Source organism: Mycothermus thermophilus (assembly GCF_041956435.1).
Source record: "Mycothermus thermophilus strain CBS 625.91 unplaced genomic scaffold VTJ04scaffold_3, whole genome shotgun sequence".
NCBI lineage: Eukaryota > Fungi > Ascomycota > Sordariomycetes > Sordariales > Chaetomiaceae > Mycothermus > Mycothermus thermophilus.
Genome location: NW_027191429.1, coordinates 1390127 through 1409496, shown reverse-complemented (window position 1 = coordinate 1409496; position 19370 = coordinate 1390127). Strand labels below are relative to the sequence as shown.

At 55.2% G+C, this 19370-nt stretch overlaps 12 protein-coding genes and 1 non-coding gene across 13 annotated transcripts; 6 read left to right on the top strand and 7 right to left on the bottom strand.

The window, feature by feature from the left end:
- Positions 1-1963: 1963 nt before the first annotated feature.
- VTJ04DRAFT_4612 (uncharacterized protein) lies at positions 1964-2642 on the top strand (the record flags this gene model as incomplete). The annotated part of the gene is made up of 4 exons (XM_069362639.1): positions 1964-1976; positions 2088-2103; positions 2182-2266; positions 2352-2642. 4 exons carry the CDS (start codon positions 1964-1966, stop codon positions 2640-2642), a joined length of 405 nt encoding a protein of 134 aa, XP_069219565.1.
- A 60-nt stretch (positions 2643-2702) lies between these two features.
- On the bottom strand, positions 2703-3171 carry VTJ04DRAFT_4611 (uncharacterized protein; the record flags this gene model as incomplete). Its single annotated transcript, XM_069362638.1, has 2 exons — positions 2703-3109; positions 3165-3171. 2 exons carry the CDS (start codon positions 3169-3171, stop codon positions 2703-2705), a joined length of 414 nt encoding a protein of 137 aa, XP_069219564.1.
- Positions 3172-3468: 297 nt separating this feature from the next.
- VTJ04DRAFT_4610 (uncharacterized protein) lies at positions 3469-3699 on the top strand (the record flags this gene model as incomplete). Its single annotated transcript, XM_069362637.1, has 1 exon — positions 3469-3699. One exon carries the CDS (start codon positions 3469-3471, stop codon positions 3697-3699), a length of 231 nt encoding a protein of 76 aa, XP_069219563.1.
- Positions 3700-3752: 53 nt separating this feature from the next.
- On the bottom strand, positions 3753-4545 carry VTJ04DRAFT_4609 (uncharacterized protein; the record flags this gene model as incomplete). Its single annotated transcript, XM_069362635.1, has 4 exons — positions 3753-4052; positions 4142-4206; positions 4353-4379; positions 4518-4545. The coding sequence occupies 4 exons, from the start codon at positions 4543-4545 to the stop codon at positions 3753-3755; spliced, it is 420 nt and encodes a 139-aa protein (XP_069219562.1).
- A 518-nt stretch (positions 4546-5063) lies between these two features.
- VTJ04DRAFT_t51 lies at positions 5064-5154 on the bottom strand. The gene has a single exon. It is a non-coding gene; the product is annotated as a tRNA-Ala (tRNA).
- A 1085-nt stretch (positions 5155-6239) lies between these two features.
- Positions 6240-6732, bottom strand: VTJ04DRAFT_4608 (uncharacterized protein; the record flags this gene model as incomplete). Its single annotated transcript, XM_069362634.1, has 2 exons — positions 6240-6426; positions 6512-6732. 2 exons carry the CDS (start codon positions 6730-6732, stop codon positions 6240-6242), a joined length of 408 nt encoding a protein of 135 aa, XP_069219561.1.
- A 497-nt stretch (positions 6733-7229) lies between these two features.
- Positions 7230-7850, bottom strand: VTJ04DRAFT_4607 (uncharacterized protein; the record flags this gene model as incomplete). The annotated part of the gene is made up of 1 exon (XM_069362633.1): positions 7230-7850. The coding sequence occupies one exon, from the start codon at positions 7848-7850 to the stop codon at positions 7230-7232; it is 621 nt and encodes a 206-aa protein (XP_069219560.1).
- A 293-nt stretch (positions 7851-8143) lies between these two features.
- VTJ04DRAFT_4606 (uncharacterized protein) lies at positions 8144-8590 on the top strand (the record flags this gene model as incomplete). The annotated part of the gene is made up of 5 exons (XM_069362632.1): positions 8144-8146; positions 8196-8252; positions 8312-8356; positions 8414-8498; positions 8562-8590. 5 exons carry the CDS (start codon positions 8144-8146, stop codon positions 8588-8590), a joined length of 219 nt encoding a protein of 72 aa, XP_069219559.1.
- Positions 8591-9121: 531 nt separating this feature from the next.
- Positions 9122-11640, top strand: VTJ04DRAFT_4605 (uncharacterized protein; the record flags this gene model as incomplete). The annotated part of the gene is made up of 4 exons (XM_069362631.1): positions 9122-9305; positions 9364-9684; positions 9746-11523; positions 11608-11640. The coding sequence occupies 4 exons, from the start codon at positions 9122-9124 to the stop codon at positions 11638-11640; spliced, it is 2316 nt and encodes a 771-aa protein (XP_069219558.1).
- Positions 11641-12583: 943 nt separating this feature from the next.
- Positions 12584-13401, bottom strand: VTJ04DRAFT_4604 (uncharacterized protein; the record flags this gene model as incomplete). The annotated part of the gene is made up of 2 exons (XM_069362630.1): positions 12584-13102; positions 13183-13401. 2 exons carry the CDS (start codon positions 13399-13401, stop codon positions 12584-12586), a joined length of 738 nt encoding a protein of 245 aa, XP_069219557.1.
- A 2960-nt stretch (positions 13402-16361) lies between these two features.
- Positions 16362-17341, top strand: VTJ04DRAFT_4603 (uncharacterized protein; the record flags this gene model as incomplete). The annotated part of the gene is made up of 3 exons (XM_069362629.1): positions 16362-16535; positions 16738-16800; positions 17069-17341. The coding sequence occupies 3 exons, from the start codon at positions 16362-16364 to the stop codon at positions 17339-17341; spliced, it is 510 nt and encodes a 169-aa protein (XP_069219556.1).
- A 172-nt stretch (positions 17342-17513) lies between these two features.
- Positions 17514-17714, top strand: VTJ04DRAFT_4602 (uncharacterized protein; the record flags this gene model as incomplete). The annotated part of the gene is made up of 1 exon (XM_069362628.1): positions 17514-17714. The coding sequence occupies one exon, from the start codon at positions 17514-17516 to the stop codon at positions 17712-17714; it is 201 nt and encodes a 66-aa protein (XP_069219555.1).
- A 141-nt stretch (positions 17715-17855) lies between these two features.
- Positions 17856-18986, bottom strand: VTJ04DRAFT_4601 (uncharacterized protein; the record flags this gene model as incomplete). The annotated part of the gene is made up of 4 exons (XM_069362627.1): positions 17856-18509; positions 18573-18716; positions 18782-18896; positions 18970-18986. 4 exons carry the CDS (start codon positions 18984-18986, stop codon positions 17856-17858), a joined length of 930 nt encoding a protein of 309 aa, XP_069219554.1.
- Positions 18987-19370: the final 384 nt, after the last annotated feature.

Genomic DNA, 19370 nt, shown 5'->3' with positions numbered 1-19370 from the left:
AACGCGAGCCAAGTCTGGAAGCTCCCGTGGATAACTACTTCGAAAAGTAAGGTAGTTACCCTCAGCCATCACTAGCGGAATGTCGAGAACTTCCTCGTTGCCATCTGTATGATCCAGCGCGGCATCTGGGAATTGCTGATGTATGTACAACGGTTTGTTTGCTGCATCTCTCTGACGCTGTCGAAATGAGAGGAGCCGTCCCCGTCGCCCAGTCCATCGCGTCGATCAGTTTGTCTTTTGACACACGAAGCAGGACGCAGTGCAAACAAAATCCGAACATGGTCGTGTGTTGGGCGAACACCCCCGCGTTGAAAATCATCTGTTTCGGAGGAGGGGATTTGCCAAACGCGCTGTCAGTCAACACCTGCTAGCAGCGCAATGGCCCTAATACTGTGGATAGTAGTAGTGACCGCTTCTCTTGCCAACTTGGCCATGGTCTGATGTTGTCACTGAAAGAGCCTGATGCCGAGTGCCGTTTCGCCAGCGGTAGCGACAAAGACCAGGGTGTAGGGGCGAGGCTATGTCTCAGAAATACAAATCTCCACAGGGCTCCGACGGGGGTGGGCATGCTTTGGGGAGGTCATCTTGGACTGTTGCAGCCGGCAGCCATCATGATCCGAGTCGGCACGCGATGACACGACGGATGGATGCTTTCCTTGGGAGCGAGAGTTTGGGGGTTTGGTTGACGCGGTTGTCCGGATTGAGGATGAAGGGTTGTTGGTGCGATTATCCGCTTGGACGGGTAAATCGCGGGATTCTGTTTGTCCTTCTAGAACATGTTTGAGAAGCAATCCATCGGGGGTCGGCGAACCATGGATATGCATGATCTTCCCTCTGCGTGTCTCGGGCTCGGCCCATGATCGCCATGTTGGCCTTGTCCTTTGACGTGCACACACAAGACCAGAACGGCCCGTCGAGGGGGGTTGACAGGCTATTCTCGGCTCCACCGGCAAGGCGATGGTCAAATGGCTTGTCGAGCCCCTTGAATATCGGATAAAATGTCAGCTGTGATGTCCTGCTGCTACGTTAGGCGCCCAAGTTATATCGCACAGCAGTTAAGCATGGAACTGTCATTCTGTGCCACAAACAAACCCGAAGAGTGTGGACTGTGAAGTGTGTTTGGCTGTCGAGATGCTCTGAATCCTGGACCGTGATTAAACTCTGCATTCTCTGTCTTTTAATAAATCAAGGATTCAACATGTGCCGTCTTCTTCCCACCATCTTCTCATTCTCCTCCGTATTACCTACCTGGCTGACTGACCCTTGAGCATTTGTGTTAAGCATTCGAAAACGATTGGTTGGGTGGCTGCATGTTTGTTGATATTGGATGGCGTCTGGCGCGGCAACCCGGAAGTGTTGACTTCGGACAACAACCAAAGCATGAAAACATGAAAATGAGAGATGCAGATGGAGCAGGAGAACGGAAGGAATTGCAAATTTCGAGAACCTGGAACCTGTCAAGGTCCTCGACGGCTGACTGCCGAAGTGAGCCCGAATCCCAGGCAGCAGGGCTTTGAATCTCGAAGTTGGAAAGAGCACATGCTGGCTTAGGTTTGGACGGTCTCCGATCTCATCCATCTTCATCCCGTCTCAACCTGCGCTTTCCCGATCAACAATGGCTGACTGCATCGCCTGCATTTTCACTTCTTGGCCCTGTGGCCTGCTTACATAATTCAGGCTGGCACCGGGCAACGGCCTGAGCCCCGCCCTCTCGCTCCCTGAAAGTGATGGAATCCGCCCAGAGTTGGGTCTGGCGGGGCTCCGAGGAGTCCAACGAGGGGGGAGAAAGAGAGCCCAAAGCTGATCGTCCACCGCAACACTGCTTTCATAGAACTTACCACGAAACACCTCCAGACTGCTTGCTCGGTGCCGACCATCCTCATCCTTGCCAGACCCCCTGTTCCCATACAACCATCTACAAACACAACTACGACCACCAACACACTACCCCGCGTCCGTCACCATGTCCTGGCAAGGTACGTGATGCTGCCCATCCACGTCGCGTTTCCCATAACCCCGCGTCGGGTGTTGTTGCCCTGCTTTCTGCTTGTTGTGAGCCCGGAAGCTAAAGCAGAGCTACATCACAGCTTATGTTGACTCGAGGTATGTACCATCATCTCGTCGTCCATCATCGGCCTGGCCATCCACCCCTCGAGTCTTCCGCTAACTTGGCACCCCTAGCCTCGTCGGCAGCGGCCACATCGACAAGGCCTGCATCGTCAGCGCTGCTGGCGACAGCACTTGGGCCAGCACCCCGGGCTTCAACGTACGAGAACCACCCTGTCCCCATTTTTTTTTTTCACCTCATCCCAAATACTAACATATCCCGCTCCGGAACCCCCGTCCTCTAGGTGAGCGCCGACGAGCTCAAGGCCATCATCGCCATCCTGAACGACAACGACAAGAACGGCCCGGCCGCGTCCAAGGCCTACTCAGACGGCCTGTACGTGGCGGGCGAGCGCTATGTGGCTACCAACATCCAGGAGCGGCACATCTACGGCCGCAAAGAGAAGACGGGCGTGTGCATCGTCAAGACCACCCAGGCCATCCTCATCGGCCACTACGGCGAGAACACCCAGGCCGGTAACGCGACAGCCACCGTCGAGGCGCTGGCCGACTACCTCGTCAAGCAGGGCTACTAGACAACAGCAGCCAACGATGGCGGCGGTAGTAGACCTGGAGCAAATACAAGCACATAAACATTAAAACAAACAAAGCTGCTTCTCCCAGCCCTCTGCCAGATATCTCACCTGCCCTGACTTTTCCTTTGCCCTTTTTTCGCCTTTCAACTCGATGGAAGTGGAAGGAAGAGGTGAAGTGTTCAGGATGGAGGATGATGGATAGCAGTCGACTTTTGGCCTTTTGTTGATGCGATATCGGAGCCCGAACCTCATATAACCCCCCTTTCCCCCTACCCTTTTCGCTGCTCTTCTTTGGTGTCTCACGACCGGAGGAGGGCTTATTTCTCGGTGGATAAATAGAGTCGAGCTATGTATGGGCAGCTCAGACCTGACCCAGACATGTCCGTATTCTCGTGTGTCTTGATATGTGTATCTACGTGCGTTCAGCGCCCACGAATCCGGTTTTGATACTCCGTACCGTAGCCAAGCTGCTATGGTTTGGTTCAGATCCAGTGATGTTCTATGTCTACAGGATCAACATACAGGCCATCTCGGCCGCAACGCGCGTGTACTGAGATATGGATATCAAACCGGCTCAACCCTTGCTTTGTCTATCAAACCCATTGACGTTGTCATTTTGTGTATGTCCAAGGAGAAAGCGGGCCAGCTGGACCCACTCTCCGTATGATTATTCTTCTATACACCGTCACGGGGTATACCGCACCGCCCTCCAAACGCCGTCATGAGTCCAAGCATTATTATCTTTCTTTTTCTCTTTCTTTCTCTCCCTCATGTTTCGTTGGATGGGTTCGTGTGATCGTATCGAGCCGAGCCGTGGGTGCGTGTGATGTATGTGTCGTATCGTGACTCGTTGCCGTTGTCGTGTCTGACGTTTCGCCATCCCTCGCACCCTCTATCCTTTCCCAACAACCAGTATCTTTTCCCCAATTTCCAGAGAGCCAACAGAAACGAAAACTCCCAACCCAGGCAGGCTCATGATTACAAAACAAATAGACCAAATAAATGGCTCTCCCCAACAACACTAACACCTCAACCTTACACCACACCCCTCCCATAATTCCATCTCAACCACCCACCCAGAGCCATCCAGCCCTAAGTAAATAGGTATGTTCAAACAGGCAACTCAGCGTTCCTCCTGGCGCCCAACCCCGTCGCATCGACGGCCCTGCCGAGGTAGGGCCCGACGACGGGCAGGTTGCGCGCAAACCCGGCGATGGTGCCCAAGAAATCGCCAAACAGGACCATGATGCCGTACAGCTCCACCAGGAAGCCGATCAGCGGCCAGCGCAGCAGGATCAGCGCCAGCCCGCCGAAGAAGGCGGCGGTGCCTTTGATCTTTTGGCGCCGCGCGAAGAAGAGGGCGGTTTTTTGCGGGCCGATGATGATGGTCAGGCCGATGAGGAAGAGGATCTGCAGGAGGAGGTAAGAGAGAGGGGTTAGTTACGTTGTTGTCGTGGTGGTGGTGGTGGTTGGGTTGGATTGGGGAGGGGGAAGCATACGTTGCCCATGGCCAGCATGGCGCGGTCGAAGAAGAGGAGGACGCCGAAGACGAGGAAGAAGCCGCCTGTATTGGTGGTGGGTTAGAGCGTGGTTGCGATTGGGTTGTTTGTTGGTTCGGGGGTAGGGAGTCGGCATCGGATGGCGCCTCATGGAGATCGGCGTGGCGGCGGTGGATAAGGACGATGGAGAGGATGTTTTTTTGTTACATACCGCCGGAGCAGAAGGCGACTCCGATTTCTGTCAGAAAGATGCCATTGTTAGCTTGGTCTGCCTTGAAATGGGCTCGGTGATGGCCTGATCCTTTCGAGGACAACTCCGACTCATCCGCGAAAAAGGGGGCGTCGACAAAGATGGTAGGGGAGAAGAGGAACATACTTTGGGAGTCTGACAACCACATCGACATCTTGGCTGGTTGACGGTAGATCCGGGCAGAAAATGGGGCCAATTAGGTTGGTGGCGGAGGTGGAGGAGAATTGTCAATTCTGTAAGACGAGTCGCTGCAAACAAAGTGTTGTTGTCGTCAACTCGTGCACGTGTTGAGAACTCCCAAGACAAAACAGATTGCCAAGTCTTCGCGGCTGGATTGCTGTTGGCAGCACCCAGCACCTGGCGTCCGGCACCCTGGTCCTGGCAGACAGCTTTCGCGTCTCGACTTGGCTTTGAGGGTCCACTCTGTTTTCATTCAAGGTCACCGCTCAAAGGAAGCCGATGATAGAAGCATGTGTCTATCATGAGAGAGAAAAAATGATCATGCCTTGCTTGAATATTCTTGTAGCCTCATACCACATAACCCACAAGCTCAGCTTGTCAATCTATATAGCCCGAGCATTGTTTAAGTACCTCTAGGCCCGTGGCATTTTCTCTTCCTGAGACTAGAGACACCAGAACAGCAAAAAAAGAGGTAGAAAATTGCAAAAGATTTGGATACACCCGGGATCGAACCGGGGACCTTTCACAATCGCATCCGACTGATCAATGCGAAGCGAAAATCATACCACTAGACCATGTACCCTTGCGATTGGCTGGTATGGGTTATCGGAGAGGAGGCTGATAGCGTTGCTAGAGGTCGCGGGATGAGTTGGCGGGGAGGGTTGGTTCCGCCCGTATGTGTACACACGAAAGCATGTAAAGAGGAAAGGATGTTGTTAGGCTCATGAGTACAGTAAGTGGGGAGCTCGGCTTGGAATGCCACCTTTTTCATCCTGTCATCCTGAAGCATCAAGTTGTCGTCGGCGAAGGTTGAATACGCCGACTAGATGTGTGGCTGGTGAATGCCGCAATGTGGCGCTGCGGGTCAACGCCACAATAGGCCGGCAAAAAGTTCGACGCGGAGCCTCGGAATGGATGGGTTCTTTCCCTTCACACAAACATCAATCTTCTCAACATCCGACCAAATTTCAGATTGCTTTTTTGACGCATGCATTTTTGGCAGCTCTGAGTGGTATTTTAATGAGGACTCAGCTTCGGAATACAGCAAATACTACCTTTTTTTTTTCTTCACATCGTTTTCCTTGCCCAGTGGAAGCATTGTCATCCGGCCAAACATTCAAAACGTTGTCCTCCTATGGTCAGCAAAACAAACCCCATAATCCAAGCGCCACAGGCAACAAATCTTCAGACAACCCGAACATCTCCCCCGATCCCTTCCCTTCCACCCTTCTCTTGGGCTATTCTCCCAATTCCAACTTGCCGCGACGGCTCCAGCACCCAGCTGGAGCAACCGGGATCGGGTTCCTCCGTCCTCTCCCGGTGATCTGTCGTTAACACACATTTCCAATGTGGAGGCAAATATCAACAAAAGCGGTCCCGATTAAGCCGGAGCGCCGACTTGTCATCCCGCAGCCGAGAGGCCGCGGGTGCGTAGACGGGGCTTGACTTTGTGGATCGTACATACGAACGCGACTTGTTGTACCAGTTGTATGATTCAGAGTATTACATGCAGTAGCAGTGCCTATCCTATCATGTTGTTGGGGTTGGGCGGATGGTGTTGGCGACAAGAACAGCCCTATGTTCCTCGTCTCAGTCCTTGTATCTCCATCCATACTCTGGTCCTCCAACTGCCTCTCAAATCTGCCCAAGCATCCAATTCTCCCCCTCTCAACGCGTCACATGCCGGAGATATTCCCAGATGGGCAGGGGCGGCCAACCAAAGATGCTCGAGCCCGTGACAACCAAGGCGGCCAGCACCGACAAGAGACTCGCATACCAGTACACCGACGCCTTTTCCTCCCTTCCCAGCATGATCTCGTTCAAACGAGAGATGAATCGGGACCATCTCGAGGATCTGGAAGGGGAGGATTGGTGGTTGAGTGGTTAGCCATCATTCCAAAGGAGCTGGTACGGGAAGGACCATGGCGAGCGAGGCCTACAGGTCATCCTTCTTGTTGTAAAACATCAACGGCGAGACTGGGTTGGTGGTGGGCAAGAGCGGCTGGTTTGTTCGAATGCTGGATGGCGTGGTAGTGCCCGCTGTGGATGTGCCAGGGGCGTAGACGGCTCGTGGCGGCGCGAAAGGGCGGGCTTGGGATGGTCCAGGTGTCTCGGGGATGGGTGGCAGGCCGCCCGGGCTTGTGGCTGGTGAGGCATCCATTATGGTAAAGAGACGGAAGTGCCAACAAGGCGTGCGTCGAACGGGGTATCGTGTGATTCTTTAAGAATACCAGAGAGCTTGATGGCGGAGAGCTTGTGAGACAGCATGTCGGTGTAATGGATGAAGATGGGCGCAGAGCCCTGGAGAATGATGGACCTAAGACAACCCAAGACTTGAACAAAGACTGTGATGGATTACGGGACCCGGAGCCGGTTGGGAGCGGGCGGTCGAAGATGGTAGATGTCCACCAGAGCAGGCCTCGACCGGGCAGAGGCAGTTGCCATGTCCGCCTCACTACATTCTCGAGGAAGGAGGACAGACGAGATCCCGGATCAAGCACGAAGTGATTGCCGTCTTTCCGAATGTCATCATCGGAACTATCCCAGCCCTTCCCCAGTGGATGTGGAAGCAGGTTGGCGTGGAAAGACCCAACCCCAACCCAAGGGCCAAACACTCCAGCAATGGCCCATAACTCGCAGATGACCTGAACCAACACTCTATTTCAGCACCGTATGCGCACCCCTTGCTTCCAGGAACTGCTCCGCGACACCCTGCGGGAGATTCCTAATCATAGCAAACACCTCGCGGTTATGATATCTCAACCTCGTTTTGGGGTCCAAATACGGCGCCGGCAAGCCCGTGACATCGCAGTAGTGCTTCAGCGGCGCCAGGCTGGGGGCGCTCTCAATATTGGTGTAAGTCGCCGTCGGCGCGGCAGACGCGCCATTGGCGAACTGCTTGGACCCCGACGATGACGCGGCAGACATGTTCTTCTCCAGAACCAGCTTGGACAAGCTGCGCGACGCCTGGGCCAGGTTCGGCTGGAGATAGGCGGTGCCGCTGGCCGAAGACACTGCGGGGGTGGATGTGCCGCTTGTGGAGAGGCCGTCATTGTCCTGGCCAGCGGGAGTGGCGGCGCCGCTGTTGTCTTGTGGGGTGGCGTTGACGGAGGCTTCCTTGCGCGAGGCGTCGCCGAGGATGGCCTTGAGGTTCTTGTTGCGGCGCGGGTTGGGGCGCCAGGATGGATTGCGGAAGGTCTTGTGGGTGTGGTGAATGTCGAGCTGCTCGAGCAGCGCGATGTGCGCGGCCTGTGCGGCCTGGGCTTCGGGGTTCGACATGGTGAATGGAATTGGTGGTTTGGAGGTGTTGGCGGTGATGGAGTTGGTGATGGAACGATGGTAGTGTTGCGGAATCGAGGGAGAAGGAACAAGGCAGAGCTCCTGGACGCGACGTTCTGCCGAGTTTGACCGCCTTTTGATATTCGCACTGTCTTCTTGGCGGGGCGTTGGGTGTTGTAAGTCTCGACCTAGCCGGACGTCCTTCCTTGGTTCCCCGTCGTTGGATGTTTGGTAAACAAACGGAGGCGGACAGACAGCAACATCAACGGATTCCTTGAAATCTGATCAATACGATGGTTTGTGTTCTTATAGACCGAATTCAGTGCATGTTTTAACTCTATACAGGAGAGCCCGCACGAGCATCAGCAGAATCTGCTGCTGTCGCGCATCATCACCAATGTGGTGAGTTTGACGATGATTCCTTGCTCTGCTGCCGGGACACCCACTGACGTCGGGTACAGGAGAAACTCAATGAGGCCATCGTTGTCATGAACAAGACTCTCCAGGTACCTATGAATTCCCCCGGTTTGGCTGCCTCGATGCTATGATGCTGACATGGCCAGGCCATCAACATCCAAAACATGAACATCGAGCTGGTCGCACAGATGTTCAAGAACTACCAGTCCAATGTGCTCTTTCACCTTGAAGGTGAGCTTTAGGATATTTCTAGGCATTTAAATGTCGGTTGGCTATTACTGACGACTTCACCAGCTACTGATAACCTCAAGGACCCGGCATGAAGCGTGGTTGAGTTAATGGGGGGCAACTTGGTCGGGCAGGAATAGCGCATATGAAGGGCTGCGCTCATTTTCACGAGTCTATGGAGGATACCCTTAATGAGAAACGAAAATCCTATGCACCGTTCTGATCCATGATGTACGTGAAGAGAGGGGGTTACTTTCAACATGAAGACGTTGATGACGCCTGCTGGAGGTACCTGAGTACGAGTAGTCCACACAGTGTCATATTCTAGATCAACTGTGCGCGCCACCGTGCAGCGACATCGAGCTTCCGTTCGAGTTCACGGCGGCGCGAGCTCGAGACACAGCGATCCAACATTGTCCAACAAATCCAAAAGGGCCTAAGCCCACACACCCCCGAACCATTTCATCCCCGCCATCCCGAATTCCTCCCTCCCCAAAGAATGCCACCATCGATACGCCAGTGAAATAACCAAACCCTTTCCCTCGCTACCGTCCTTCCAACAACAGTTCACCTCCCGAATCCCGTCACTTACATCCCTTCCACGCACTCCGCTACACAGCGCAACCATGGCGCCCTCGGCCATCGAGGAGGCAATCGCTGCCCGGCGGGAAGCCTGGAAGGATCTCCCGCCGCCCACATTATATCCCGTCAAGGAGGCAAAGTTCGAGAAATACCTGCCACCCCAGGTTGACGGCCGGGAGCGCGCCCTGACCTACCCACCAGGAGAGGCTTCCATCGTCATTGACAATGGTCGGAAGCCATCGCACGTCCCCGTATGCATTCCCAGGCTGACGCCGACCTTCATCAGGCTCCCATTCGGTTCGCGCCGGCTGGTCCTTCGAGTCCAAGCCACGTCTCGCGATCCCCCCGATCATGTCCAAGTACCGCGATCGCAAAGCGAACAAGACCTTCTCCTTCGCCGGACACGACTGCTACGCCGACACTGCCGCCCGCGGTCACATCCGCAACGCGTTCGAGGCCGGCACCGGAATCATCAGCAACTGGGACGTCATGGAGCATGTGCTCGACCATGTCTTCATCAAGCTCGGCATGAACGGCGTCGAGGGGGGGATCGACATGCCCATTGTCATGACGGAGGCGGTCGCTAATCTTCCTTACGTACGAAAGAGTTGGTTCTCTCCTTGGCCCGTCCTGGTCTCTCGATCACTCCGTTAACTGACCCTTTGCAGCCATGAACGAAACGCTGTTCGAATGCTATAATGCTCCCAGCGTCGTCTACGGCATTGACTCGCTGTTCTCATACCGCTACAACCAAGGCAAGACGGGCCTCGTCATCTCATCATCCTACAGCGCCACCCACTTAATACCTGTCTACGAAGCGAAGCCGCTACTCTCCCAGGCCATCCGCCTGAGCTGGGGCGGCTGGCACGCCGCCGAGTATCTCCTCAAACTCATCAAACTGAAGTACTACACCGGCTTCCCCGGCAAGCTCAACTCGTCACAGACCGAGCACATGGTCCGCGACTTTTGCTACGTGTCTCTCGACTACGACCAGGAGCTCAAAGGCTACCTGGACTGGACGGGGCTGGAGGACAGGGAACGCATCGTCCAATACCCTTACACCGAAGAGGTCGTGGTACAAAAGACGGAGGAAGAGTTGGCCCGAATCGCCGAGCGCAAAAAGGAGAGCGGTCGGAGGTTGCAAGAACAAGCGGCCAAGATGCGTCTGGAGCGGCTGATGAAGAAAGAAGAGGAGCTCGAGTACTACAAAGACCTCCAGCGGCGCTTAGTCGATCAAAGTAAGAAAGAGATCAAGCGTCTGCTCGACGAGGCCGAGCTCAAGGACGAAGCCGCCCTGGAACGTGTCATCCGCGACTTGGAAAAAGCCATCAAGAAAGCCCGCCAAAAAGACCTCGGCGAAGAACAACAAGAGGAAGAAGCCCCAGACTTCAGCCTCCTCGAAGTCCCAGACGACCAGCTCGACGAAGCTGGACTCAAACAAAAGCGTCAACAACGCCTGCTCAAATCCAACTACGAAGCGCGCCAGCGCGCCAAGGCCGAAAAGGAGGCCGAAAAGGCGCGCATCGCCGAAGAGGCCCGCCGCGACGAAGAGCGTCGCATCAACGACCTCGAAGGCTGGCTGGAGGAAAAGCGCCAGGCCCGCCTCGCCAAGCTCGCCCAGATCAAGGAACGTGAGCGCCTCAAAGCCGACCTGGGCAACCGCAAGTCCCTCGCCAGCCAGATCCGCATGAAGAACATTGCCAACCTCGCCTCCGACACGCCCACCACCGCCAGCGGGAACCGCAAGCGCCGGCGCGGAGCCGATGACGACGACTTTGGCGCCGATGACGCCGACTGGGGCGTGTACCGCAGCGTGGCCATCGGCGCGAACCGCGGCGACAGTGACGACGACGAGGAGGGTGAGGAAGACCTCGAAGCGGCCGTCCGCGCGCTCGAGGAGGATCTCTTGCGCTACGACAAGACCTTCACGTACGACATGACGCTCGACGCCCAGCGGGATTGGAGCAAATCCCTCCTGCACGCCTTCCGCTACGGCCCCAGGCCGTTTGACCCGGCCTCCCCGGCGGAGACGCACCGCCTCCACCTCAACGTCGAACGCATCCGCGTGCCCGAGGTGCTCTTCCAGCCGACCGCCATCGCCGGCGTCGACCAGGCGGGCATCATCGAGATCGCGGGCGACATCCTGACGCAGCGCTTGCCCGCGCTGTCCGGGCTGGGCCCGTCGGCGTCGTCGTCCGTCACGGATGACTTCTTGAGGGACATCTTCCTCACGGGCGGCAACACGCTGTTCCCCAACTTTGACGAGCGCATCAGGATCGGCCTGACGCCGCTGCTGCCCGCCGGCGCGCCATTAGTGATTCGCCGGGCGCAGGACGCGATCCTGGACGCGTGGAAGGGCGCGGCGGCATGGGCGAATACCGAGGAGGCGAAGCGCGCGAGGGTGACGAGGGAGGAGTGGTTGGAGAAGGGCGGGGATTATATCAAGGTGAGTCTTTTTGCTCCTCTTTTGCTTAATTTCTGTCTAAATCGGGAGGACCACGGCTTGCTAACTGGATATCTGCTTGTACAGGAGCATGATTTGGGGAATGCGTTTGCTGGGTGAGATGAGGATGTGAGGGCTTAAGTGGTGGTGGTGTTGTTTCTTGGGTTTGTTGTAATGAGGATATGGTAATATGGCCTCAACAGCAGGAACGGCGGGAACAAGGTATTACGTATATCCGGAAGCCGAGTTACGAGCTGGTTTGAGCTGGAGAATGGGTGTTTGGCGATAAGGATGCATATTCAGCCATGTGTAGGAACTGTACAATCATCAACCTGGAACCTGGAACTTCGCCAGGATACGTAGTATGATCAGAGGATACACAGTGAGATGTTCCTGGCCTTTTATTTGTCGTCTTGGTTCATGGCGTTTGGAGTATGTAGACCGCATCATTTCAATGGCTGGTGACAGCCATGTCAGGTAGTATCCACGGCCTTCGCTGGTAAGTGGATTTGTCTCATGGGCGAGAAATCGTGAGTGAATGAGATTCTCTCTGTCTCGGGATGTGATGTTCTCACTTTCCAGTCCTCCTAAAACACCGTTTTGTCAGGACTTGTTTTTTGGACACCAACAACGACAAAAGGAATCTACCAAGTCCAACTTCATCATCATGATTCTGGATGATGATGATCTCCTTCTAAAGTGCTCATAGCTCAACGACCAGTTCTTCTTCTTTTCGGAGCCATCTTGCCCATGAGGTTTTGGGCTGATGAACTATCCCACATGCTGGACAAAGGGACTCGAAGGTAATAAGAAAGCATGCCATCCTCCCAGCCAAAGATGGGAAATGTATAACACCTCAGTTCCCTTCACTTCCCGAATACATAGACTCGGGACAAATAATAGTAACAGAAAAATAGAACAAGCATAAAAACAACACTGCCGCCATCGCCTGAGCTAAGATACCCATATTTCCATACACCTCTCTCTTTCTTCTCCCCCCAACCCTCTAATAATCCCCCTCACCTCTCCCTCTCAAACACCCTTCTCATCTCATCTCCTCTCCCTACAACCCGCTTGCCCCCGTCGGCAACCCATGCATCTCCCCCGCCGCAGCCCCCTCAGCTTGCAACTGCCTCGTAATCTCCTGCGCGGTCCTCGCATCCTCGTCACTAACCGCCACAGCCCCGTTGCTGGGCCCTGGCTGCTGCTGATGCTGGTGCTGCGACGGCGGACGAGCATATTCCCCGGCGCGCGTCAACCCAGCGACCGCCTGGGCGGCAACCTCGAGGGGGTTCACGGTCGCCGCGGGGGCAGCGGGATTTTGTTGCTGCTGCCCTTGCGGATCAACCGGGTTGGCGCCCGGCTGCTGCTGCGGCGGGGGCGGGGCGAGGGAGACGCCCGGCGGGGGAGGGGGGCATTCACCCCGCGTGTCGATCAGGAGGGCTTGCAGGCGGAGGGCGTACTCGCGCAGGGCGTAGTGCTCGGCCTGCAGGGCTTTGTGGGCGGCGTCGAGCTGCTCCGCGTCGCGGACTTGCTGCTCGAGTTTTTTGATGTAGTGTTCTTTGCGTTGGCGGAAGGCGCGCTGGGGTGGGAGTCAATTTTCCTCCTTCGTTTTGTTTGATCATGTTTGATGGGGAGCAAGAGAAGGGGGGAAGCACGAACCTGAGCAGCACGGTTTTGGGCAGCGCGTTTGGATTGGGAGAGGACGCGCTTCGCCTTGCGGCCGTCTTCGGTCGCGGGAGCTTCGGTTCCTGGTGCTGCTGTCGTCGGGGGTGCGCCGGCCGGTGTGATGGGTTGTTGAGGAACCGGCTGGGGAACAGGCGCGCTCGCGATGGGAGGAGGCGCGGCTTGCAGAGGCAGGCCTTGGCCTGGGTGTGACATGGCGGGCGCTGTTGACATCATGTTGTGAGGCGAAGGCTGGTGCTCATAAACCAGCTGCTGCCTTTCGAGTTTTGTTTTCAAGAAGTCGAGTCCGTAGAGAAGAGGTTGCGCCGGATCGGCGTAGCTAGCCGGGTTTGTATTCGCTGAGGGGACACCAGTGGTAGAGTTGGTCTGGTCGTTGACAGCGCAGTCTACGTAGACTGGTCAGTATGCGTGTGGCGTCCAAATCATGAAGCAATGCCGTGCCATGAGATATGAGTGTGCCTAATGGGGATGGGAGATGATGACATGACGTCTGAGCGAGCAAGGCGTCGGCTCAGGCACATCCCAGATCAGGTGACGACCGAGGCCGTGATGAAAGTGTCATCAACAATGTCAGGTATCGGGATGAACAAAGGGAAGTGTAGATGCACGAGAGCATGGCGCTCGAAGCGGCGGGGACGGTGATGGGATTCCCGGATTATAAATCCAGGACATTGGCCCGCCGGCGATAGAGAGTGGTGCAGATCGGGTAGTCCGGCAATGACAGGAACAGCGGCGTCTTTGATGATGAGAAAACGCCCCGAGCTGCCCTGGCTCACTGTCTGCGACTCGAATGATCCAACCAAACTCCCTGATCGCAGATGGGCAATGGGAGAGTGTGAAAATAGAAGGGGAATGTGCTGTCATGTTCAGGGCCCGAAGTGCACCATGTCGTCCATCGATGACCATGACCAGTTGACTTACAAGACGATTTGCGCCGTGTCTGCAACGGGCGACTTGAGTGTGCCGTCCAGTGTGAGTGAAGGCTGCGGCCCGTGTCTAATTGGTAAGTGGGCAGGAATTAGGTAAGGAAGATGCCCCGGAGCGGGGCAGGGATGGGACGGGAGTCGCTCTTATTGTGGCCCGGAGAGCTTGGATGGACAGTGGGAAAACAGTGGGCGCAGCGACGCGATGCTGCGGCATGCCGGGGGGTTGGAGAGTTTGGAGGAGGGGGTGAGGTAAGCAAAAAAAGAGAGCGGGGCCGACCCGAACCGCTGATGGGACGGATCCAAAGGGATCAAGGGAATGCGCCGATGACGAGAGTGACTGAAGCGTGTCCAGGCCCATCCATGCCCGGGATTGACTCGTTCCGGGATGGGAGTTTGTGGGCTTTCTACGCTATTAGTAGTTTCCACAATTGAAGCCATTCAGGTCCCTGGACAGACGATGGACGGAATCTAAAAAGATCCGTGGACCAGAGGACGGCATGTATGTATGTACCTGATGTCGCAGTGTCTCGATCGATGCCGTGACCATGCATGCGACCAGATGTCCTGCTCCGCGCCCTGCTCCAGCGTCTGGATGACTGTGTGATGACGGAATAAGGTACGGGCAATGGAACACATACAATTGAGAGACTGTTCGGCCCCGAAACACCCAGCCCCGAAACACCCAGCCCCAGCGGCGCATACCTCTCGGACAGCTTACCGACCATAGACGGGAATCGACCAGCGACCAAGAGGCCCAGTTCTTGTCACTGAAGAAGCACCAGATGTTCATTCAGATCTCGGATCGCAAGGCAACTCTCTGATATTGCGTCTACCTTACGTCTGCCTGACAGACACCAACCTAGGTCGATATCATATCGCCAGGCTGTGATGTTGCCTAGGCTGCGCACTCCCGCTCTCCGTGCTTGTTGAAGATGCTGTTGAAGCAAAAGGCTAGGAACGTGGTTGTAGGACCAAACGCGACCGACACAAAAATACAAAAAAATAAATCCGCGACTCACCCAGGCCCGATATTGCCTGCCATGATTGACGCCCGCGGGATCGACAGGATCTGAGTCAGCAGCCTGCACTGCTGGGGATGCTGATTTGTTGTTGATGTTGGTGTGCTGCTCTTCCGGACTGCTGTGGTTGCTGTTTCTGGAAGGATTAGGTAAAACCGGAAGGTTGGGAGGCTTGGCGATTTGGCTGTGGGGCGGCTCGGCTAGATTACGTCAGCAACGGTTCACAGGCGCTGTGTAACACAGTGGGAACGTTTTTGACAATAAAGTCTCCGGGTGGCTGAGTCAACAGTCGACGACAGGTTTCCTTTGTCCATGGTTCGTGCTGCACGGATCTTGTATGATGTGAAATTTGATTACTTACTGTGTAATGCTTTGATGTCAAATTAGGAGGTATTAATATCTTTGTACTCCGTACGAGAGAAGGAGTTCTCGAAGTGAGTAAAAAAGACGAAATAACATGGGAGGGAAATGGAAAATAAATCAGAAAAAGAGAGCCCATTCCACGGGGATATCTTCTTCCAGCCCGAAGAAGGTGTGGTTGCATAGAGGTTTGTTTGGCTTTGTCAGCTCAACCGTTTTGTCTAAGTTGTTGGTTCTCAACGGCGTCGGACAGAAGTACAGGTCGCTTGGCGTAAGCCAGCCGTTTGACCTGCAGGTGTCCACGGGTGTCAGGTCCTGAAGTAGATGAAAACGCCTTGCCGAGGCTGAAGATGCGATTCCAGGTCCGAAGACCTACTAAAGGCTTAAGCTTGTGCCTGACGAATAACAGATGCTGTCTGTTGAGGTTAGGAAAAGGTTATGATGACCATGGCCAGCATATGGATTTCCTGGTTCAAGACCTGAGGTGACTTGGGCAGGGTAGAATGATGCGGTAATTTCCACAGACCTGAACATCAACCATGACGGAATTCCACGGCTCAACAACGCCCCAGACAACGCCAATCCTGGAAATCATCAACAAAGTTGCCTCCTTACGTCCTATTTGCAAGCATCGTAGAGCAAAATGCGCCAATTCTCAAGGACTCGAGGAATACTCCCACCAATCTCCATCATCCCGAGGCAATTGTCACCAAAGCGCGGCTATGCCATCCTCACCATCCCAACTACCTCATCAACATCCTCTTCATCTCAGACATCCACCCTCGCCCGGCCCATCTCACAACAGCTTACATTCAACCGTCAAACACAACTCTTTTACGCATCACGAACAATGTCCACCACCTCCTCCTCGATAAATCCCCGCTTCTCCCCCGGCTCCGACCCCTCCGTCCTCGAGCCCGTCCTCGCCCCGTTACTCACAGCCAACGGCGGCCGCTGGACCCTCACCCGTGACGGCGAGGCCATTGAGCGCGAGTTTCGCTTCAAGACGTTTGCAAAGACATGGGTGAGATTCCTTACCTAAGCCGTAACTCAACAAGATTTGTTCTTTGGATTGTCTTGATTGCCTTCCTCGGGTTGTTTCGAGGGATGATGCCTCGAGCTGTGAACCAGCAAGCCACTTACCTTACTTACCTAACCAACCGAGCCAATCTTGATGTCTTGCTGACCACCCCTCTTGACTGACAACAACTGTTGAAACCGATAAGGACTTCATGACCGCCGTGGCCTTGCAGTGCAAGCTCAAGAGCCACCATCCTGAGTGGTCGAATGTAGGTGCTGCCGATCATATGCGTGTCTTTATTTGTCCCTACCCACCCTACATTTCTCTTCTCTGCTCTTTTCCTCTCCTCTCCTCTCCTCTCTCTCTCTAAAATATCTGCCAACCCCCTTCCTACATCCCCTTCCTTTCAAACCCCCTCCACTTCCCCATCATCTCGTAAATCTCCCACCCCCCTATCTTACCCCAACCGCGATGCGTCAACCTATCCAAGACCCGTCAACCCAACCCAAATGCACTACTCACCACCCATAACCCAGGCGTTCACGACCACCTTCATCCGCTGGACCACGCACCACCCAAAGGGTCTCTCTTCTAAAGACATCGAGTTGGCGGCGATATGCGACAACCTCGCGCGCGATCTCGGTGAGGTCGCTCCCGAGCCGACACCACAGCAACAACAGCATCAACAACAGCAGCAACAGCGACAACAAGACGAAACGCAGACGGGTACGCTATCCGGCATGGCGGATCGGGCGGCCGGGTCTGGGGATTGCGGTTGCGGTCCGAAGGAGGTTGGAGGGAAGAAGTAATGACTGTCGGGAAGTCTTGGAACAAAACACTGGGCACGTTGGGCTGGGACAACGCAACGATGGACAGTGTACCCTCAGTGTATGGCCCGACATGGCAAGTTGGTCACTTCTCAGGGACAGGCAAGTATTCACATCTCGTTTCATGTCACCTCAATTCATTGCCTGAATTAAGATGCGGACTTGTCCTCGATCAAGACGTGGTCTTGACCGACGACAGTCCGGCCTGTGTATTATTACCATATTAAAGGACTCCCAGCCAACAATGCCCTCAAGACCTGTGCTGTTTCGTCCGATATACTTCCCTGCTCGTACATCTTCCCCTTCGCCCTATTCCTCCCCATCATTTCTTTTCGTTGTCATTAACATGTCATGACTTATATATCCCTCCTTGTCTAGACAGGTCCCCCGTGTCCCAATTGATCTATCCTTATCCTGAAACTCACCACTTCACCCCCCCTACTCACCACGTCCCAACATCACGGGGCCTCAGTAACCAAACAAGGCCGCGGCAAAATTACTGCTGCTTCTTACCCCGCAGCTGAGCGAGCTTCTTCTCACGGCGCCTCTTAGCCGCAGCCTCGCCAGCCTCGGTGTCAAGGAAGTAGTCCCACCAGCGGAAGCTCGAGGCGTAGTTGCCAATGAACTTCTCATGGTGCAGGTCGTGGTGGTCGGCGCCGGCCCAGAAGGGGATGATGTGGCGCAGGCTCCAGGGGAAGTCATAACCCGAGTGGGCGTCGATGGCCTGGAACAGACGCAGGACGATCCACAGGTACATGGTGACGAGGTGCAGGTCGCCCGTGATGCTGACCCAGACGATGGGGCAGCCGACGACGCCGAAGCCCAGGAGCATGACCTCGATTGGGGAGGCGTACTCAGCAGCCAGGCCGAAGGGGGCGCTGTACGTGTGGTGCAGCTTGTGGATCGACTTGTACAGCGGGCCGTAGTGCAGAGCGCGGTGGAACCAGTAGTGCCAGGCATCCTCCATGACGAAGAAGGCGAAGATTTGGTAGGCCATCTTCCACCACGGCGGGAAAGGGAGGCCGTACTCCAAGCCGAAGAAGGTGGCGATGGGGTGGAAGAGCCAGATCTGCGGCAGCTCGACGGTGCAGTGGCTGATGAAGACAAGGAGAGCGCAGTCCCACTGCTCCTTCCAAGTGGGAAGCTTGGTCTGTTGCGAGGTTCGTTAGACATCTGTTTTGTGTTTCATGGAGAGGAAGAGTTGGGAACTAACATTCTGGATCTTCCACTTGTTGAAGAAAGGAATGGCATCGATGATGATCCATGGGAGGGACCGGCCGAAATAGACGAGCTCGTGCATGACGAAGCTCATGATGCCCGTCGCGATCGTGTCATTTTGCATCCAGAGGTACCACGACTGGAGAGGACCCAATGTTAGGACATGATTTATCCAGGGGACTGGGGCGATCGGGAGTCACATACGGCCCAGAGGCGCTCGAAGACGTTGAGGTGGACATTATACTTGGACACCTCCTCGAAGACGGTCTGGAAGGCAGCCGTCGGAGGGATGGCCGGCATGCCGGGCATGGTCGAGTTTCTGGAGCATCAAAAGTCAGTCCTTTGTTCACCACATGCAACGGATAAGGCTGTTGTTATGGCGGTGTACTCACAAGAGTGCCGACGCCATGGTGGGCGATAGGAACGGCGAACAGAGAGACAAGCAATCTGGAACGAAACAGCAAACGCGACTGGAAGAATCCCCTCAGAAGAAGAAAAGAGAGAAGGTTGAAGGAAAGAAGACCGCCGCACAACGTCCTAGTTAAGGCGGAACTGTTGCGTTGCGATGGTGGTGAAGGAGAACAAGAAGCGCGTCGTCAGGGGTGCGAGATAGATTTTATCAGCTGCTACGGGGACGAGCAGGAAACTGGCGGTCGCAATCTCCAATTCACCCTGAGCCAATCACACCAGAATCGGCCCACACCAGCGAAGCTCGATCCGGCTTCCGAACACGCCAAGTGGGACAGCCAGGTGGCTCTGATTGGTTGGCCAAGAAGGGTTGGGCCGTCCCCAC